This window comes from Typopeltis vanoorti, chromosome 10 (genome assembly GCF_054136105.1).
Source record: "Typopeltis vanoorti isolate ZY-2024b chromosome 10, IOZ_Tvanoo_1.0, whole genome shotgun sequence".
In the NCBI taxonomy this organism is placed as follows: domain Eukaryota; kingdom Metazoa; phylum Arthropoda; class Arachnida; order Uropygi; family Thelyphonidae; genus Typopeltis; species Typopeltis vanoorti.
Window position 1 is genome coordinate 79,237,397 of NC_143558.1, and position 15,171 is coordinate 79,252,567.

Sequence of the window (15,171 nt, forward strand, 5' to 3'; positions counted from 1 at the left end):
TGTATGTGTGAAAACATATACAGTGTGGATGTGTTTTCACACATATGTGAGATACAGTATATGTGAGGCTGAATGTGTACAATCCTAATTGAGATTTTTATGCCATCATTATTGTTTTGATTCAGATGGTTGATCAAAATTTCACAAGTTTTGTTGAATTTGTATTCATATCAAGTTTTTCTATGATGTAAGGAAGAGCTATCTTCCCAATCAATTTGGTGCAGGGCGTCAAAAGCATGATCCAAGAGGCTTGCTTTACCAAAATTGTTAAATTTAATGTGCTGTTTGTTTTTTTTTTTTTTTTTTTCAGATTGGAATTGTGCAACCAGCTTCACCAATATAAGTTACAGGTGCAATGAAACAACTCAACTCCTTGGAGGAGTTGAATACGTTTTTTTAATTTTACAGGTTGTTTAAAAGAAGCATTAAGATTGGGTGTAGAATTCTATTTTATCTAATAACTCTTTAATGTATGGTTTTACTGTAATCTATAATATTCGCATTTTTTGCTGAAGTTTTATGAAGCATTTTACTGATGGTATTTTTGCTATAGTCATGATGGTATTTTGCTATAGTCACTTTATAAATATATTGCTAATAATTTGTAATTCTTATTTAAGAGCTCGTTTTCATTACAGTAAATTGTTATAGCTCTATTTTTGATGGTGTTAATGACTTGAAACCTTTTACGACCACCTTTCACGTTTTTGTGAAAGGTGGTAGTAAAAGTTAGCATATATATATATATATTAGTCAGTATGTGTAGTCTTGATCAGCGGCACACTCAGGATTTAATCTTTGGAAGGGGGGCTGAGTTGAGTAGACGATTTGAGAATACACACTATGCATCGCATACGACCTATTACTGAGCATCTGCAATGATCGCTAATTCATAAGTAGTATAGAAATAGAAGACACAACAAAACAATGAATTTTAATTAGGAAATAGAAGAGAGATGTATGCAAGAGATTGATTACATTTGAATGTAATCAATTTCTTGATTGCAAAGGAGGCAGGCATTTAGAGAGATTAATGTTTTCTGGACAAGCTAGTTTATCACGTCAGGGAAACTAGAACTGTAAGGGTGAAATATAGCAGGAATGGCCTCATGGGAATAGTGGCTTGAGAAATGAGAGGTGTACACTATATTGCAGAGACATTATACTGATGGAACCGCACTGCAGGAAATTAATGACACTAGGGATCCGAGTGTAGCTTAGATCCCTAGTAAAATAGCTCATGATTATCTCATCATTGAAGAACAACACTGACAAGCAGAGATAAGGATGTAATTATACTACTCGTTAAAGCCATAATATGGCCCCATCCAGATTATTATATACAGACATAGCTGCTCAGGTCACCTGCATCTGGATCCTCTCTCTCTCTCTCTTCTTCTATGAGAAGGAGAGAGAGAGGATCCAGATGCAGGTGACCATGTCTATGGAATGCTCCTTACACACCAAAACTTTTTGGAATTACAAAATTGGACAGACAAACAGAAAGGGGAAGATAAGATGGAAGAATAAGTCACTAAAAAAATTTTCATAGAACATATATAAAGAAAATTTTTCTGGAGATTGCAGGTACTGTACGACCACAGATGCGAGACTCTTCAACACATGACAGGAGAATCCATTCCAATATTGGGGTAATCAATGCATTTCATGGGATGAGTGTTTATTATTATACATCAGAAAATTAACTTTTCTTTTATGAAAATTCTAGTTCTTAAAGTGGTAACTATTTTGCTTGTACAACAGTTGGAAAATTTAAGTATAAAGCACGTGATTTCGTGTGCTGGTGGCCAATTCTTACATCCTTTATTTCTTTCTCCCCTTCAGCATGAACTGACTATTTTTGGCACACTGCCAGCCCTGATTCTATTAAGTGTGGGTGTGCAATATGGAGAACAAGGATCATCGCGGGAAATTGAGTGTGAGGACTACCTTACACTTACATAATTTTTTGCTTACAGATTGGTGAATGAGTAGAATTTTTTGCCACTCAGTTCCAAGTGCTTTGTTAGTGGATGAGTTCAAAGAGAAGAATGACCATTGTGTGAATGATGTTAGCGCTTGGTGAAATGTTTAATGGGTCTCCCACAATGAGTCTTTGGACTAGGTAAAAATGTGTGTTTAATATCATTATGAGCCTGACTTCAGAGAGGCAGTATATATAATAATAATGTACAAAAAACACTTATCAGTATATTGTCTATTATACACTGCCAGCATGCTTTAAACAAGAGTTCAACATGCAATGGCTAAACCAAATTCTGCCATAGATGCGAGAACTATGGACTCCATTGATTTGAGTAACAGCAAAGGTTGGTCAATTGGAAGAGCCTCTGCTACTAATGGCTTGCAAAAAGTTAAGCAAGTTTGAGCGTGGTTAGTAATTGGAAGGGGATCAATCGTTCAATGCTGTTGGCACACTCTCCCTCGATGAGTCTTTGGACTCCCTGGATGTGTCACATAATAATAATTTTCCTAATAACTTATTTTCTGAATTAGTACTGGAATAAGCTTTATAAACAGGTCCACAGTGTCAATGAAGTATTTTATTAATCCATATACAGCATACATATAAGTGAATAGCTAAGTTCGATAATTCCTGATGGACCTGCTATATGTGTGTGTGTGTGTGTGTGTGTGTGTGTGTGTGTGTGTGTATATATATATATATATATATATATATATATAAACTGAGAAGTAATGAAATAGGTCCATCAAGAATTATTGTACTTCACTTTGGGGGAATTAAAAATCTACCTTACCAGTCTGCATTAGTTAAAGCAGCTAGACAGAAGGCTCACTAGCATGAATAAAATCAATTAAAAACTCTGGGACTGTCTCAAAAATGATTTTATCCTGTCTGACATATATTAATAGACATCAGAAAATATCATGCACTTAAAATATAAAAACAAGCTTCTATTTTTATGAGCTGAAGGTAAGGGCATAGTCTGCTTATTACTCTACAGTACTGAATCAATCCACTTCCTACTATTCGTCCATAATGAGTAGGAAGTTTATACATATATCCACGCAACACAAGAGTGAAAGTAAAATGCCTGAATCATTAACACGGCACTGATGCCTATGAAAAAAATAAATGAATAAAAAAAAAAAAAATCGGTCTGCGTTTGCTTACACTAGAGTCCACAAGGCATGATCTGATGGCGCGATATAACTAAACTTTTTCGAAAATCAAAAGAAATTTTATAGGAACTTTTTCAGCATGAACAATGAAATAAAAGTGATAATACACGGCTACAAAAAAATAAGGGGGAGGAGGGGAATGAAATAATGATGGAAGAAGAAAACAAAAATTTAAAGATACTGAATATGACAGAGCCTAGTCAAGCATCCAGGAAACAATTTCGCCGTGGATATCCCTTTCTGAAGCCGATGAAATGGGCAACAGATGATTATTTTCACATACCTCTTAGTTCATTCTTGTCCTCTTATTGAACAGAGTACAAATTAACTAGCTAACTACTGGGCGTAGTGATGTTTTAAAAACCCAAATTTGTTCTGAGAGTCATGCTGAATAAACACATACATTCCTTACTGCGCATACACATCCTATGCCATAAGTTACTAAAAGTTTAATTTAAATTACAAGTCAAGAAGGATAAAAATGAAAATAAACAATAAAATACAATAACGCTAGTTGACAGTATTTTATGATATATCGTAACATTTCACAAAATTTTACTTAATAAAGCATCGATTCATATTGCGATATCGAGAGTACGTATGCTTTTAATATATTTTAGTTACATATTTATTTCATTACCAGAATAATACAATAAATCATGAATATTTTAAAATCAGAAGTTACATTTTCTGTGGTTCTTACTATCCATCACAGAAATATAAATTTTAATAATTTACAAGCGTTACGTCAGCAGTATGTCGTACTGGGAACGAGTATAAACGATTGTGTAGTAGCAGACGAGAAAGTGAAAACGATGGCGTCTTCTACTGGTAAGAGCTAAGTGTAATGTTTTAAATAGCGTTGTGGCATGTTCCTTATCCTTTTCAGATATTATAGCAGAATAAACAGACAGCATGTTTTGGTTACCAATATATGAATTCTAGAGTAACCCTGACATTTAACTCAAAGGCCAGAGAAGAATGGAATATGATACTGTCGACTGCTTAGAACAGAATTTTTAAATCCAATGTTTTGACACCTGTGTGGCGCGTAGCATTTTATGATCTATATGTTAAGGAGATTTATCAACTTTGGTTAACACGTTTTGTAATTGGAATATGTTGAATGTATTTTTTGAAAAATACAGTTAAATAAATGTATAATTTGATTATATGCTTTCTTTAAATATATAAATTTCACCAATACTTCGAGTATTGCAAATCCCCCCCCCCCCTTCACATTCGTGATAGCACTTGGAGAAGTATACCTGCATATAGAAGTTTGAGTTAAAATTTTTATTTCTTTTCTATAAAATTTTATGAAAGGTAGCAGTTTATAGTAATGTTATTAAGGCAAAGATACTTGAACTTGGAAGCATATATGTATTATTATTTTTTATTTTATTTTTCTGTCAGAGAGAGAGAGACTAGCTTGCTTTTTATTTGGAGTGTTGTAACCTCTACTCCATAAAAGTTGGTTAGAACTAGGATCCAGTACTTGAGAACATGAGTCTCCATAGGTATTGATTTTTTTTTTTTTTTTTGCCTGGAAGGTCTTATTTTTGCAATTTTCTTACATTTTATAACATAACAAATATGGGAGTTTTTATGGCATTATACAGGTTAGAAGTCTGTAGCAAAATACAGTATAATGGGTGGTCAAAGGATTATTAATCTAGAAATCCTACTCTAGAAGCAAAAATAGTGATTTTGAAGTCAGTTCCAAATATTGAAAATTCAAACACACTGCTGTTTGGGAGCAAAATGGAGACAAAATACTACAGTATGTGTCACACACAGCCAAGCTGTGTGTGACATATACTGTGGTATTTTGTTTTGGTTAAATAAAGAAGGATACATGTAGTGAGAAAAGAGACTTGATTATTTATAGCAAGTGTTATTTAAATGTTTTAAATTATAATTAATAATAGGGTACTGTTTGGATAAAAGATTACTTCTCACATAGATAACAGTGAGTTATGCATGGAGGGGACTGTTTCGTAAAAGATGGTAATTGAGTCCTTCAGAGTTCTGTCTTTGAATCATTACTGTTTGAACAGTAATGATTCAAAGTAATGTAAAGGGATATAGGAAGGTTTGAGGCAAAGTTAAGAAAGATACTAAAAGTAAAAACTGTTTTCAGTTTTTGAAACTAAAATAAAAACTAATGCAGTTTTTCTGCCAGTTCAGCCATGATAACTGCAAATGATTATATTCTGGATTGCTGAGAAGCATTTCTCCATTTAAGAAGACAGGAGTGCACAGAAAAAGTGAGATTCTTTCCCAGCATGGTACACTCACTTGCTGCAAAGGAATACCTTTTTAGTTATCAGAAATGTTAGTAGACCTACTTGATGGTAGATAATTTTCACTGCCAGCATGGATAAATATGGCATCACAGAAACTACTGCCATCTTACTTGCTAAAGGCCTGAAGTGGCTGACCATGTTTAGTCTTTAAAAGTTATGCCCTTCATCTCTGACTACCCCTCATCCCCCATGTATGTAGCATAAGTAATGTAGACAAGCCTTCTGCTGGCTAGTCACTAGATAATGTATGGGTATTTACCTGGTGGTAATTCATCAAAGGTTTCCTAATTAGTTGGTATGTAGTCTTGCTGCCATCTACTCTGCCGGATTAAAACCTCTTTCTAGAAAGTCACATCCACTTCACTAACATTTTCAGAATAAACACAGTCATAAATAACATACATTACCATTTAGAGACTAGAAGTCAGGATTTTTGCTTCTGACTGACTTCAACAATCGCTGTATATGCTGGATTTTGTCTTTTACTGCAAGGGCAGTGCTTGTGTGGCATTTGTATGGTCTAATATGTGTCAAAGGGGAAATCTAGAATTCTCTTTTTGACCTTCTGTGACGCTAAGGTTTTTCTTGTTATTTTCTGAAGTGCACATGCTCTAATTACTTCTCCCTCAATTCTGAAAATCACCATGATGCTTTGTCTTATAATCCCTGAAATACGAAGTCCAATTACTCAAACCTTAAGTGAAAGGTTTATGTGTTGGTAGTTATTCATGGCAGTGCTTTGCAGAATAGAAAATCTCAGAGAAACAAGATAGTTTAAGTTCCTAAATTTTCACCAGCATCTTGAGGGCAGAAAAGGCAAATTGTTAAAAAGCACCAGGTTGCAGAAACAATTCAAATTGTAACTAAAAATATGGAGTAATGTTCTATCATGGTATTCTGTAATAGGGATTAATTCAGAGAAGTCAAAGTAGATGTGATCTTGGAACAACTGTCTGCAGATCTTATGTCAGATTAAGTTACATAGCCATAGTTCTCGAATAGCTGATGCTTATTCTAAAATATTCTCTGATTTATTGGTACTTCTATGAAGCATAGTTATCATCTTCCTTTTAATCTTGTGTGATGGAATATTCGGATCTGGACAAAGTTCTTGGTTCCGAGTTACACAAATACACTCGCCCAGTGTGAGTAGTTGCAGAATGAACAAAATAGCATATTTTGCAGGACCGTTGTTAGGTTATAGGCTGCCCCTTAGGCAATCACTGTTTTGCTGTTCTTAAATTCAAGAAAATATGTAAAATTAAAACAGGAATTTTATGACAGGCAGAATTTCCTGGGTTATGTCTGTAACCACAAAATTTACAGACATGACATGACAGCTTTGTAGCCTTAGTTGCATTAGTTGTAAATTCAAAACAACCACCCAACAAGTCTGACTATACTATGTGGTCCTTTACACTTCTCCTTTTCATTTGGCAAACCTTGCAATGCAGACATGACCATAACTTAGAACCTTAATCTTTACTATACTAAATTCCAATTTTTAAAACATTGATCAGTGGGATTTTGATAATGTCAATTTCAGTGATAGCAAAACAATTCTGCTTTATTCTCTTTCTCTCACGTGTGCACACGCACACACACCTTTTTCTTCTGGCCTTACTTTTAATAACACTAAAATCTCTATTCAAGATGAGATTTATCTTTTTGAGACTAGGCTAATTTCAAATCTCTCATGGTACAAACACATTGCAATATTGTGCTCTCTGAATCCAAAAAATTGATTTCCTTTTTCATGCCTTGAGTGAAAGAGGAAAACTATGGGCCTTATCTCCAAACAGCTTAAAACTGTACAAAACAGAAATCAATTCAACCATTAAATATTGCTCACATCTGGATAGTGTCTCTAAAATACTGGATTCTAACAAAAAATACCAGTTTAGATGGATTAATGATGCATCTCTCACTAATACACTTCACTCACTATCACACACAGGTGTGCAGATTTCTGCTGTTTGCATCATTGACAAATACTTTTGTTCATCAGAGTTGGCATCAGTATTTTTCTTTCAAATTCATTCAGATGCATGCCTTAGCTAATTAACACTCCTTCACAATTCAACTCCAACAGAACAAATGTTTTCTTTTAATTCATCCTTTCTGTTGTGTTTCTCAAGGAATACAGTTACACCTCTTCAAGTCAAATGTGGACAAGTTCTTTACTGCCCGTCCACAGTTCTAGTGTGCTACATCCCTCATGGATGGTTCTTGAAAAAAAAAAGATATAATTTTAATGCATGTAAATTGCCAACATACAAAAATATACTTCACAGTAGTAAAAATAAACAACTGTCTTCCTTTCCTAGAGATAGTGGTTAAACATTCTTCCAAATAGTTCATTATGCTTTTCTATTTATAGAAAAGCTACACACACATTCTTAAACATTTAAGCAGTTCCACCTATTATCTATTCCAGTAGTATAGCATTCTCAAACCAGAGCCAGGGCTTTGTTCCAATGATGTAGTACATGCCACAGATGTCAGTTATTTGTCATAATGCTTTAGCCAGTGACTACAAACCTTTTCATATAGATATATATTACATATCTGTCTTATTATAACAGGCTTTATTTTTTTACTCTGAAAAGCTTGTTGGAAACCAGTGAAATATTATCACTCCTTTTTGTTCCAGTAGTAGGTGGTGGTGGTTGGCGGTTGATGGCATTGGTGTAGATGATGGTAGTTTCGGTTTGTTGTTGGATTGAATGGTAGAGACTGGGTTATAGGTTAGATGCCCTCTCTCGATGAGTCCTTAGAGGTGTCACGTAATAAAAGTATTGTCAGGGCCAACTGTAGGCTTGGGCACAAGAGGCACTGGCCTAGGGGTGCAATGGCTTTGGGACACCAACACCATAAAAAAAAAAAAGTAATAGTCGAAGCATTGGTGGTATGAGCAGTGCCCCTAAAATGTTCTATACGCACTGTTTTGGCAATAATTATAAACTGCTTTTAACAATAAAGAATTTTGTGATGCATGTCTTGTCTTACAATGTGTTGATAAAACAGGTCTAGGGGCCAGTTTTATAATCATACCCTCGAGCCGGCACTGAGTATTGTTTATACCATAAAGCACCATTATAAACAGCTCCTCAAATAATGGAGTCATCATACTTGGTGACTTTGATGTTGACATCTCTAGCTGACTAATTGTTTCCATTTTCATTGACTGGGCTAGAAGAGATGTTGAGTTTCAAGAGTGATCTGATGCAAGTTTCCTGTTATTAAGGCTATCTCTTCACTCAGTAACTTGAACAATAACCTTGTCCGTGGAATGTCTTTCCTTCAGCCACTCTAAATTTAGCTCATGACCTTTGACTTTATATTGACACCTAGTGAGAAGACGTGTGCCACATTTCTGTCTTCAAAACTGGAAAGCCTTGTCTTCAGACTTCTTACGATGTGAAGAACCTTTACAAAGGCTTTTCAACTGAAGAATTTTCCATTTTCTTATAGAGATGGAAAGGTTTTTCATCCTACAAGTACACTGTCTAGAAAAACATGCGCTAACAGACACAATATGTTGGTCCCATAGCATTAGTTGCTTTGGCCATAATTGAAACCAGCCTTCCGTGGTCAGATTAGACTATCACTGCTACATTCCTGATGCAAACATTTCTCTTATTGGGTTATTCTGTTTGCCAGAATAAAATACTTCATTTCCCCACTTCTTTCAAAACAACACTTCTCCATGCTTTGCTTTTCCCAACATCTCATCTAAGGTAGTCTAATAAAAAATCAACATATGACAAGGAGCCTGAGCGAAACTCCAGCTTCTTCTCATCCTATGCTATAGCATGCAAAAATTGCAAAACGACCATGAACAAATCTAAGTTTGACTTGAAGAGAGCTAAATGCAGAAAACCTATGTGCATATGCAAGGTCTTTTCAATTGTACACATCCTCTCTCTTACACCCAGATGTCACTAAAGTGACAATCATGGCCATCAGATAAACCATCTCCCTCACACACTGCCAAAGGTCAGATCCATATTCATCCATATAATGAATATCATTTCAATGTTGCCAAGTGAAGAATTATAGGGATATGCATTGTGAACTATGGATATTGTTAGACCAATATTGTATTAATATAAATTTGTTGCAGGTGGTCAGTGAAGCTAGAGTTCTAGAGGATAATTATTATTATGCCCTCCATGGAGTCGGCAGAGACTCATTTTGGGAGGTTCATTCAACTGACAACATATTTATCATATAGAATCTTAAAATCCTTAACATTCCTTTCATTAACAACACATTCTGGTAATGCATTCCATTCATTGACAGTTCTCCATGTAAAAAATCTACTTCTCACACCACACTTTTACATAATTTCCAGGGATGACCTCTGGTTCTTCCCCTCCCACCTTCTACTCTTTTTATAATCCCTCTGGATTAATCCAATAAAATCCTCCCACTAACCTAAATGTCCCTGTCATATCATCTCTCTTCCTCCTATCCACCAAACTCTGCAATCCACATTTCTTCAACCTCTCTCCATGGCCATCATTCCAAAGTCCCATTTTTCTTAGTCACTCACCTCTGGATCCTCTCCAATGTCTCTACATCACATTGAAAACCAGGTGACCAGATCTGAGCACAGTAGTCCAAGTGCTTCCTGACCAGTGCCTTATACAGTGGCAAAACCACTTCTTATCACTACATGGTAGAGTATTTCTTATCATAGCAGCACTACGATGTGATGCTTTTGCAACATTAGCAATATGCCTGCTAAACTTTAGTCTACTGTCAACCATCACCGCCAAATCTCTTATCTCCTACACTTCCTGCAGTATGGCACCATTTATATAAGTACACAGCCTTATATTTCTGCACTCCAAAATGCAACACCTTGCACTTATTGATATTAAAACTACAACCCTCACTCTTTTGTCCAAGTAAAAGTCTATTCAAATCTTCCTGAAGGGAATTAACATCAGCAGTGCTACACTGCAAGACTTCTTCCCAATTTTGCATCATGAGCAAACAACTGAAGATCCCCAGTCAGTCCACATGATATATGGTTTACGAACAAGTTAAACAGCAGGGGGCCCAAGAACAGAATCCTGGGGCATGTCACTGGTTACCCTCCTTTTTTTGAGGCACTGCTCTATCATACACAACCTGCTGGTATTGTTCAGAGAGCCAATCTCTGATCCATATGTACTATCTATTCCAATCATCTGCAGCTTGTACACCAACTTATCATGTGGTAATCTATCAAATGCTTTGCAAAATCTAAGAATATAACTGTATATGATTCTCCCTTATCTAACACACTTGTCACCTTATCATAAAATACAAGTTAATTACTAAAATTGATCATACCCTTTACAAATCCATGCTCATGCTGACCATCAAAGAATGACCAATCCTGCATTCTACTCCTCATCAATCTCTCCAACACCTTGAACATAACCACAGTTATACAGGCTGGCCTGTAGTTGGAGACTTCTGTCTTAGAACCATGTTTGTGGAATGGTACTATTTTGTCTTCTTTCCACACTCCTTAGGAACCCTACCCACTGCAAAACTTTCATTCAACAACCAGGTCAAAGCATAGCCGATTGTGGTGAACAGTCCTTAAGAATATGTGGTGATGTGTCATCCATTCTGCAGCCTTATTACATTTAACCCAATCAACATCTGATACACCTCTGTTTCTTTCATTTCCGATTCTCCTAATACTTGCCTCTCTTCTATATATTGCACAGCATCATTTATACCAGTATGATATATGCTGATAAAGTGCTCATTCAGTAATTCCACTATATCCTTTGCAGCTGTTAGTCTGCTGCCATGACTATCCGCCAATGTTAAACTGCGTAATTATTCTTCCTCTTGCTTTTCATGTAGTGGAAAAATTCCTTTGCATTTTTGAATACCTTGGCCTGACAAGCCATTCTCCTCTCATAATAGTAGACAGATTCGAAGTTTAAGGTTTTAACTAAGATGTTTGAATTATCATGTCAGTTAACTACAGTGTTGAAGAAAACACTGACTTGTTTGAATAAGGAAGTTATTCTCCCACTTCATAAATTTTTATAGCCATGTATCTGGATTATATGGTTACCTGGGTTTCGTGAAGATAGGGAGATAGAAAGATCCAGCTGAGGGTGACTAAGATTATGGAATTGTGCATACAAGAGCTTATACTTAATTCTGTTTCTAACTCTGTTGTCTTCAGAGTGTGAGAAATAGACTAACTTACAGTATTGATACAGGTGGCATGCTTTTTATATATGTGGAATGGGCTGCTGTTGGTGGATCTTTGGTGAATGTGTTTAAAGAGCAGTATGATAAGTTTCCAGTCATGGAGTGACATGGAAGGGTCTTTCCTTTAATAAGTCTATAGATTCCCTGGAGGAGCTTGCATAATAGTAATCATAGTAAGCTCCATTCCTTATAAGCCTTTGCATTCAAACTACCTAAGATGCAAGATTTTCTTAATAGGATAGGAACAGTCTAATCACCTCTAGTGCCACAAACACGGTTGTGTTTTCTTTCTTTCTTGCAAAAAAAATGACAAGTTTTATGATACTCAGTTTGTCAGAAAAGATCCCATCTCTCTCTCACATAATTACTTTGTTCTTAACCCTTCTTAGTACAAACACATCACATCTTCAGCCTCTAAAAAAATTGACATGCTGTTTTCTTGTCAAGATGTATCTTTCCTCCTGTCCAGCTGCTAATTCAGTACATAACATTGTCTGCCTAACTATTTCAGGTGGTGTAGTAAAAAACCACCTGAGAAATTCTTGATGTTGTCAAAAATAAAGCAGTCAAACTAGCTAATAATTCTTTATTCACATACTTTCTTTTATCACTTCCTCAGAGTCATAGTGTTTCTGTCTTGGCTTTTCCATACATGCTTCCATGGGCTCTTTCACTCAGCTGGCATCCGTTATTTCCCCACTTGTTTTTTTCCAAATCTTATAATAATGCATGTATCAATACAACGTCCATTCACAGTCCAACATCGTGAGCCTGCTTCGCTTTCATTCCATCTCTATTCCTTAATAGCTTTCCTCATGAAGAGTTCTGAAGTACTTCAGCTTCCAGCTATTCAAACAGAATATTAATGGGTTCCTTCTCCTCTTTCAACATTAGCATCAAATTCCTGGTATGTACTTTCATTTTTCCAATGTCACGACATCATGTTTTACTTATTTATATATTATAACAAGATGACAAATGTCTTGGACAAGGGAGAAAATCTTAAGTGTACAGTGGTATACTTAAGATTTTCTGTCACTGTCTGTCAGATAGGTATCAGGAGATTGCAGTGTCCTGTGAGAGGAAGGTCATTAGATGGGATGCAAAGTATACCAAGTGTATACTTTGCATCCCATCATTACTTACAAAATTTTAAAATATTGCACTTAGCAACATTGAACTGATATTCCACTTACCTGCCCTTTCATATAATCTATTCAAGTCCTCCTGTAAGGATGTAACATCTGCTTGACTGTACATTGTTTTTCCTTAATTTTTCAACCTCCTCAGACAGCTGCATACCACCAGCAAAACCCCCATTCCAATATCATTGATATACAAATTGAAAAACAATGGCTCCAACACAGATCCTTGTTGCACACCACTAATGACTTTCTTCTCACAGGACACTGAAATCTCATGCAATTTTCTGATACCTATCTGATAGACAGTGACAGAAAATCTTAAGTATACCACTGTATACGTAAGATTTTCTCCCTTGTCCAAGACATTTGTTATCTTGTTATAATATATAAATAAGTAAAACATGATGTCCCATTCACAAACCATGCTAACAACTACAGAGAATATTGCTGTTATCAACTCATTTCTGTATCTTAGTTCTCACCAATCTCTTCAGTATCTTAACCACAATTCCAAATATACAGATTGGCCTATAATTTATAGCCATAGCTTTATCACCACCTTTATACAGTGGAACAATTTTATCTTCTTTTCACTCTCTTAGAACCTGTGCTGTTGTTAGACTCTTGTTAAACAGGCATGCCAATTCCCTGGAATATTCCATTAAGGCAGGTGTCATCAAATCATATTGCCTTATTGACATCAAGCTTATTTATTTCCTCTTATACCTCCTGCTCATTCCCAAATAGGCCATCCTCTCTTATGTTCTCTAATCCTTGAGTTTTTCATGATTTCATCCTGATGAGAATAAAACACCCTTATAATATGTTCACTAAATACCTCAATGATATCTTCTGCAGCAGTTAACATTCTACTGTTTTCATTCATTAACATCATCTTACCATTTTTTCTTCTACTTGCCACATCTGAAAAACTCTTAAGGTTTTTCTTGGCGTGCTTTGCTAATTTCTGCTCATGCTGTAGTTTAGAAAAACCACAGTTATTCTGTCACCTCCCTGGCCTGCTCTTTATACTCTTCATGCAGTTGAATGCTATCATTATTCTTCTTGTGATGCCTCTACGGTATACTCTTCTTCCAAATTTCATGCTTAATCTCTTCATTCATCCATTTGGCACCTACTTTATTCAGTCTTTTCACCTTCACAGTACATTCATACATCAATGTTGTTAAATATTTTTTGGTCAATACCCATGCAGCATTTATCTTCCACCTGCTTAACACCTCATTCCATGTTATAGCTCGAAGCTGTCTCTATGCTTTTATTATCACTGGCATTATAATTCCACATATCCTTTCCTCACAAAAGTCTTCATATAGCTAGTTACAACCCAGGTGATCACTCTCACCAACTGGAGATAAGTGTAAGACCTCACTAACAGTGACATCTTCTGATGAAATGATCAGATCTAAAACTCTATCCTTGTGTGCCCTCCTTTACATACTGCCTAAGATAGTTGTCTCTTGAGAACTCCAATTTATTTTCCTTATTCCCAAATGCTATCTCTTTGTTCCAATCTATATTGCCATAATTAAAATCACCCATAATAATCACCCTTCCCTTGTTCACTAACCCAAGTTGTCTATACATTTCTTCATCACTATCTTCCATATTCCCTGACCTATAGCAGCATCTGGCTAAATATCTGTCAACCTCTACTTAATAACATACCGACTCAAAGCCATTGCCACTATTTCATCTCTCATCTCCACCTTGCATGGACTTTATATTATCTCTGCTCACACATTCCTAAATGCTGACAACATGTTTTTTTGTAATATACTCATTTTTAGTATGATTCTGCCATTGATCCCATCTGTTGACTCTCCTAATTTTTCTGAGAACTTGCACGTCTGTGATTTCTAGTCATTGATTAGCTGTCTTATCAAAATCTCATATCATTAAATTAAAATTGGTTTGAGCACTCTCTATATTGCTAGTTGAGTGTTTTTGCTATTCCACTAGTTTAGTAATTTGGCTATTCTTCTTATTCCACATAAATTTATTTATCTGGCTCCCCACCACATTGACTTTGCTTATTGCATATTTGTCCAAACTTCACTCAAAATTGTGCTTAAATAGTGGAAATATTTTACTTAAAAAATGAAGCTTAATATTTCAATGTTTCTGCCTTTTTTTTTTTTTTAACCTTTATTACTCATTACTGTAACAAAGTTGTTAAAGCAATTATTCAGTTATTTAACCCCAAATACTCCTACTGGATTATTTATGAGTATAACATTATCAGCATAAAGTAAAGAGTTGAGTTTGAATATTTCCAATTTTCATATCAGGTTGTA

The 15,171-nt window shown here is 35.5% G+C and overlaps 2 protein-coding genes across 5 annotated transcripts in view; one reads left to right on the forward strand and one right to left on the reverse strand.

Annotated features, from left to right (window-relative positions):
- Ehbp1 (Eps15 homology domain containing protein-binding protein 1) overlaps positions 1–3,573 on the reverse strand; it is a 462,410-nt gene extending 458,837 nt beyond the window's left edge. For 3 of the 4 annotated variants that reach the window (XM_090398822.1, XM_090398820.1, XM_090398823.1), the window contains exon 1: positions 3,449–3,573. The gene's annotated coding sequence lies outside the window, so the exon portion shown is untranslated. The remainder of the gene's footprint in view (positions 1–3,448) is intronic. The other variant, XM_090398821.1, reaches the window with a different exon arrangement.
- A 407-nt stretch (positions 3,574–3,980) lies between these two features.
- The window catches only part of LOC150102533 (uncharacterized), a 194,652-nt gene continuing 183,461 nt past the window's right edge, over positions 3,981–15,171 (forward strand). Inside the window, exon 1 of the mRNA XM_090399107.1 lies at positions 3,981–3,996. Coding sequence (XP_090255233.1) covers positions 3,981–3,996 — 16 coding nt within the window. The remainder of the gene's footprint in view (positions 3,997–15,171) is intronic.